Source organism: Calypte anna, chromosome 1 (assembly GCF_003957555.1).
Source record: "Calypte anna isolate BGI_N300 chromosome 1, bCalAnn1_v1.p, whole genome shotgun sequence".
In the NCBI taxonomy this organism is placed as follows: domain Eukaryota; kingdom Metazoa; phylum Chordata; class Aves; order Apodiformes; family Trochilidae; genus Calypte; species Calypte anna.
In genome coordinates this window covers 110,943,738-110,951,006 of record NC_044244.1, presented here as the reverse complement: position 1 = coordinate 110,951,006, position 7,269 = coordinate 110,943,738, and the positions used below count along the sequence as shown (strand labels likewise).

Below are 7,269 nucleotides of genomic sequence, written 5' to 3'. Positions count from 1 at the left end.
GGAGGAATCCACACTGAGTTTTGAATTTGGCAGAACCAACCAGCTTTACCATTCAGCTACACTGAACAGTAAAGAGCAAAGTGTACTGAGCACAAGGCTGATGATTATTTGCTCACTTGCACGCTACAATTAAACTTGTATTTCCATGGATACACTTTTTTTAGGGGGCGGTGAGAGTTTCAATTTATTATTAGGAAACAAAAACATTTCACTTAATTGTTTAACATGCGAGATTTTCATGAGGGAATGAAGGTTACTTGTATTTCCAACAGTCAACTCTAAAAATTAAGCTGAATCTAAGGCTGAAGGGTTTAAAAGTGTAATTAAAGTAACAGAAGTCAGAAAGACAATAACAGTACAGCACCTAAAAATGGGTAATTCACACATTTTTGACAGTTATGTCTTGCATAGACAAATACTTATTTTTTTTCTCCCAAGACAACAGCTTCAGAAAATAAATCTTAAATCAACTTTAATAACATTTAAATGCATGTGTTCCATTTTTTTTCCAAAATACCACGGTGTTTTAGGTTTTTGTTTGTTTCTTTTAAGTGCTACAAGTCTAATGGCTTTATGAAACCATCACCCCTTGGAAAGGCTGTTTCATCCTTTGGGCTGTCAAGTTCAAAAAGTCAGGAAGCTTAACTGCTTTCTAATTGTTTTTTGACGTGATTAGGGAAACAAATAGATATATTATTAATGCATTAAGTCTTTGTGTCCATACTCCATTAGAATATCTGTAAGCCTGAAGCTACTTTTAAAGCACAGGAACTGCAAACTAGTTCCTCACGGTAGGTCTGCCTTCTGGCCCTGTTTTGAACAACAAAACAGTTATGTGATACACACCAGGTCAACACAAATTCCTGCCCTGCGAAGCCCTTTGCCCATATGCTGGTTTCCACTAGAAGAAAACTTAGGTACACAGGAAAGATAAAGCTGGAGGGCTCTCCAAAAGCTTCCTAAAATCGCTGAGGGTTCAGAAAAAAGAACCACTTCTCTTGTAGGTAAATGCAGCCCAACATGAATCTGAGTCTCCCCAAGGTCAGCAGGACTCCACTTTGACCCAACATCCAGTGCTAGGAAAAACTCTGCAGAGAGCTAAATGTTTTCCAACATGATTACTTCTTTGGAACAGTAATTTAAAAATACAGCCTGATCAATTTGGAACCAATTTACTAAAACACAATGTTTCTTAATTTAAAGAACCTTGCCTGTTACAGAAATTTTGAAAAAAATGGTCTGAGAACCCTGTTTGGGTTAACAGTCTAGTTTACATTCCAACAAATTACTGACTCAATAACTGTAATTGCAGAAGAATTACACTGACTTTAAAAGCAAATTAGTTCTATTGCTTTTGAACATGGTTTTGAAGTTAGGCCCCCTATAAAGACTTAAAGTGATGTAAACATGCACCTTTCCTGAACAGTGACGCTTTGCTTGAACCAGCAACCTTTCTTATACAGTAAAAAGGACATTTTTTTTTAACATGTGAAAAGAACAAACTCTTCTGTGCGGGTCATACCTACTACAGAATTCTCACTACTTTAAAGGACACAGTTTGAGTTCCATATATTAGGCAATACCTTTGATTAAACTGGTAAGGCCTTTTCAGTTTTAGGAATTCATGTTCCTATGTTTTTACATTTCTAACTTGACAGTAAACTATTCCATATTCCCCTTCTCACAGCAAGTTCCATGAACTTCACTCTCCAGGTGTTGATAAATTACCTGAAGATGAAGTTGTAAATGTTTCAGAAAAATAAAACTTCTGCTGCATATAAGGTGAGGGGAATAGAAAAGCTAACCACATCATTTTCTTTCTGAAAAATAAACTTTCAGAAGTTTGGAAACCCTGATACCTGGTTGTTTCCAAATTAGTTCCAAGTGGCACATAGACTATACTTTCCTAAACCTTTTTTTTTTTTTCCCATCCAGCTGTTGTTTCCCATCCAGATATTGAATGGTTTTAATACCCTCTCTCTTTTAAGACCTCAGTTCTCAGAGTTTTCAAGTACAGGCAAATGCCCATTGCTACATTCTCTCAAACCACTGAAGTTTTTTTCCAATTTTGGCTCACCCTTCCCTTGACTGCTGGCCACTTGTTACCCCAACAGATCTGCTGGCTGAGCTGCTTCCTAAAATATCTCAAGGCAGAGTGAGGAAAGCTCTGCTGGGAGATCTGAGGCAGCAACAACTGGTCAGGGAAAGTAAGTAGACAGTAAGAAATGGCCTGATCCTCCAGTACAGATAGAATTGGAAAAATACGTATTTGTCCATAGGGCCCATCACATGAGAAATAGACTATTCATCTGCCTACATGCTAGAAGTACAAAGATTAATGCACTATTAAATACAAACAAGGGCAGCTGAACAAAAAGCCCAAACCAACAAATATAACCTACTATTGTAATGGAAACGGTGGGGGTTTGAAGCACTTAATTAAATAAAAAAAAAAAAAAGGAATCTGTCTCTCAGTTTTAGTAATCTCAGGTATCCTTTGTAGGAGAAGTAAGTTGAAAGTTTTCCAAAGGAGTATGATTTGTATATGGTATCCATCTTTTTTCAGCATTTTTGGGTCAGACTGGATTTGACAGTAGCCTTTGAGACAGTTGCACCATGTCAAAGCTTTCCAAATGAAATATTTCATTTTTCGTTTACTATGCTCTTTAACAAACTCGGCACATTAGTGGCAAAATAGAGAACTTAGAAGAAAAAAAATATTATGAAATTATTGCTCCAGCTGGAGTAGGACCAATCATCATAGCATTTGAACTAAGCAGCAAGATCCTCAGCCAGGAATAAGTCAAAGCCATAGCAGAAACAACACATGTATTGAGTATAACCCAACACCAGTTCTTCAAAGTTGTTACTAGTTATTGCAAATCAGTATTACTCTCCATGCATAGCTGCCAATGCTACTGACATCTCTTTCTGAAGTTTTTCTTCCTACCAACTTGTACTTGTCTCGGAAGACGATCAGTAAAGACCAGGTTCCAACCATTTAAGCATGTCAAAAAGTCCCTGTGTTAATCCTACTGAGATCACTGCGACCTAAACACATGCCCAAGGGTTTTGTGAAGTAGAAATTAAGTATTCAACTAAATATTTGCATCTGTCAAAGGGCTTTGTCCAAATACAAGGTCTAGATTCTAAAAGCTAAAATCTTTTTCTTGTCATGTTAGAAATGCAACTAGGCTTGATCTAAATCAGAAGTTCTGGTTTGATCTAACCCAATTTTGTGACAAAAAGATAGGGTGGAAAGAGGACAATTTTACCATGAGACTCTTGGAGTCTGTTATTTATACTTAATCATGGGAAATATGAACTCCCAAAGGTAAGTGTTCATGGACAGACACACACAGACTCCAATCTCCGGGGAAAAAGCAAGTGAATGGTTACAAAACAAAACAAAAAAACCCAACATAAAAAAAACCAAAAGAACCACCAAAAAACCCAAACAAACAAAAAAGTTTTTACCACTAGCTCTTAGTTTTCAGATGACACAAGGACTTTCTACTCTAATAAAGCCTGCTGGTAGTAACCTTCAGATTTGAAGAAACGTTATATAAATACTTAAGTTATATTTCTTTTTGTATTAGGGGAAAAGATTTCAAATGCAATAAAATAGCAGAGTGATAGCAGAATTCATGACTGTATAGTAGGCAAATTCCCATTTTTCTGATTCAATTGTACAAACTATAAACTGTTAAATTTCTCTAATAACTGGAAAAGCTGTGGGTATTTGAATTTACTTACCTGAATATTCATTTAGCAAATATCTTCAGACACACGTCTAGATACAGAGTTAATGCAATTTGAGTATTAGATTACACATAATATAAATCAATGTTCGACAATATCAAAATCCCATCAAACAGTGGGCCCTTCTGAAGCTATTATCAAATATAGTATATCACTATCACTGTGGGATAGCTGAGAATCATAGAATGCTAGCATAGGCTTGTATTATTAAATTTGGTCAGTTTTCAGACCTTCCAAATAGGAATACTAAACATTTATTTTTCCCCTCTGGAAATTGTTTTTTTTTTGTTTTTTTTTTTCCTCCCCTCCTGCTTAATACAGTCGTCATCCCAATTCCTAGTGAATTTATAAAAATATTTTTTATCCAATAACCCTGGCAAGGTAAAAATAGGAGTTTTCATAGCAAATGATAAACAGGCTCATGGACTATGAGAGAAACTAAACTTATTTAAATTGCCATACATTCGCTACTGAATCACACATCAACATTTTCTTCTTATGTGTGTTGCTGTCCACCTCAGACTAGCAGTTTTTAAGGTGCAGAAGCATCTTTCAAATATATGCATCTAAGTCAATGATCAAGTTCCACACACTAGTGTCACATGCTTTAAATTTACAACACCTGCCCATCAAGAGCTGTCTTAAATAACAGCACCAATTGAAACTGCATTATTCTTTAGAAATTGCAGCACTTCCAATTCATAGAACAAAGGGGTGCTTATGTGGTTCTTTATATTACTAGATATAATTTTCTGAAATAAGGAAAATAAATGAAAAAACACATTTGAAAGAAGTTGCTGCACCTGCAAAAACACTCTTTAAGCTTGCTATGAAATACAAAAAAGTGCACCCTTCTATATCTACATATAAAACATATTAGAAATAAAACTTGTGTAAAATGTTTGCTGTGCAAACTATAAAAACAGTCACTCAGTCAGTCCATTCTTTTTCCTAAAGGTTTTGTCACGCTCTCTTGCTTCCTACTGCAGAGAATCGCTGTTATCCAAGACCAGCCCACTGATATTTGTTGTTGAGAGATCTCCTCCATCATCTTCACCGCTGTCTACAGATTCATCCTCACTCTGCCCTGCCATCATAACTTGCTGAACAGCCAAAGTAGCACCATCGGATGACAAAGACTGCAGACTGTCTACATTCATGTTGACTGGAGCTGTAATTGTTACAACAGCACCTGGAGAAGCACAAATTGCAGTACTTAAGCATCTTTCTTGGTTGGTAGCTTTAAGTAATACATGTTTATATATGTAAAAGTTCGTTTGTACTCAACAGGAAGAAAACTTAAAAAACTAAATTGAAATAAAATCCCTATGGGTTGTAAAACACTTAAATATCAAGAAATGCCAGAATTAAGTCAGCCAGGAATAGCTTATCTGTGAACACACATTAAAGCAATTTTTCAAACAAGTCATCACAAAACCTCTTCTGCAAAGTAGTCCAATTTCACTCATAAAAAAAAAAAAAGGAGGAAAACAGGAGGAAAACAGGAGGAAAACAGGAGGAAAACAGGAGGAAAACAGGAGGAAAACAGGAGGAAAACAGGAGGAAAACAGGAGGAAAACAGGAGGAAAACAGGAGGAAAAAGGAAAAAAAGGAAAAAAAGGAAAAAAAGGAAAAAAAGGAAAAAAAGGAAAAAAGGAAAAAAGGAAAAAAGGAAAAAAAGGAAAAAAGGAAAAAAGGAAAAAAAGGAAAAAAAGGAAAAAAAAGGAAAAAAAGGAAAAAAAGGAAAAAAAGGAAAAAAAGGAAAAAAAGGAAAAAAAGGAAAAAAAGGAAAAAAAGGAAAAAAAGGGAAAAAAAGGGAAAAAAAGGGAAAAAAAGGGAAAAAAGGAAAAAAAGGAAAAAAAAGGAAAAAAAAGGAAAAAAAAGGAAAAAAAAGGAAAAAAAGGAAAAAAAGAAAAAAGAAAAAAAAGGAAAAAAAAGGAAAAAAAAGGAAAAAAAAGGAAAAAAAGGAAAAAAAGGAAAAAAAGGAAAAAAAAGGAAAAAAAGGAAAAAAAGGAAAAAAAGGAAAAAAAGGAAAAAAAGGAAAAAAAGGAAAAAAAGGAAAAAAAGGAAAAAAAAGGAAAAAAAAGGAAAAAAAAGGAAAAAAAAGGAAAAAAAAAGGGAAAAAAAGGGAAAAAAAGGAAAAAAAGGAAAAAAAGGAAAAAAAGGAAAAAAAGGAAAAAAAGGAAAAAAAGGAAAAAAAAGGAAAAAAAGGAAAAAAAAGGAAAAAAAAAGGAAAAAAAGAAAAGGAAAAAAAAAAAGAGTGTTCATAGAGACTCTTAAATGGATAAAGCTCCTGTCAGACCCAATGGAGGCTGAAGGAAGAGTTGCTACAAATTGGAATGGAATAATAAAACAATAAAGCAGCAGGTGGCAGGACAGAAAGGATGGCCCTGAGATTAAAGCAGTTATTTTTCTTTCTTAAATTGAGCCTGTTCATTTGATTTGATGCTAAAGAATTTACTTTAAACAAAGTCTTTGGAAGCTTTATTACATTTATTTGCTTCTCAGGGTTCAATTTGAAACACATGAGGCATATATGGAATTGCAGATGCTCAGTCCCTGAAAGAGTTGTGAAAGGAATGCAAACAGGACGGGGAGTCCAGAACTGACACTGTAGTCCAATACTGCTGATCAAATAGAATGCTATGGACCTGCAGTCACATACTAAGAAAAGTTAGTTGGACATCTAACATTTGTTATGTTGCTTCATAACTTTTGAAATAAAAGCAAGTCTCTCAAATAGAACAGAAAAAAAACAAACCAAAGCAGTCTCAGTTCCAGCAGAAATCCCCTCACAACACAGAAAGGTTTTAAAGGATGAAAAATTGACATACTTCTGTTATGTTCTTTAAAATTAAAGGCACATTTATACTTGAAATATCAAGGAGTTCCCCTGCCCTCAAAGGCATCAAAATCTTCATTTCCCAGTTACAGTGAAATTAACTCTCTGTGGTTTAGTCAGTTCTCCTTACCATCTGACATTGTGAGCTCACTAGACTGCTGCTGAGCAACTCCTGAGGCAATGGAGTCAGGCCAGAACCTCTGAACTGGTCGGTTCTGTGCTGTTTTCTTCTTTGTTTTTGGAGTTTCAGAACAACTGGAATCCAGCATCGGCTGAAGAATTCGCCTTCTAGCATTGATAAACCTAAATTAAACCAAAGGCAAGAAGTACTTAAGACTACCTGGTTGTAAATTTTCTCTCCTTCAGATTCATCAAGTACTGAAATATTCAGTGGGAAAAAAAGCTAAACAAAAACAACAAACCACAACACAACAACAAACCAGCTTAGTTTGACAGTCTTTTTAATGTGTAAAACTGATTCTAGAACACTGGCATCCTTTGAATTTGGCATACTAGCTAATAAGTACTTCTATCATTTTGCTGCTAGCAGCATTCCACCCCGGCCTCTGAAAGAAATCCTACAGGCAGCATGACAGATGTACATTTCAAGATCTTGTTAAAAACTAGGCACCAGAAAACTTGCTGACAGCACAACTCTGAAAGCT

At 35.1% G+C, this 7,269-nt stretch overlaps 1 protein-coding gene across 1 annotated transcript in view; it reads right to left on the bottom strand.

Annotated features, from left to right (window-relative positions):
- Nucleotides 1-297: 297 nt before the first annotated feature.
- Nucleotides 298-7,269, bottom strand: part of PKNOX1 (PBX/knotted 1 homeobox 1) — a 45,927-nt gene continuing 38,955 nt past the window's right edge. The window contains exons 11-12 of the mRNA XM_030446933.1: nucleotides 6,735-6,907; nucleotides 298-4,954 (exon numbers count right to left, since the gene is read on the bottom strand). Coding sequence (XP_030302793.1) covers nucleotides 4,743-4,954; nucleotides 6,735-6,907 — 385 coding nt within the window. The 3' untranslated portion in view covers nucleotides 298-4,742. The remainder of the gene's footprint in view (nucleotides 4,955-6,734; nucleotides 6,908-7,269) is intronic.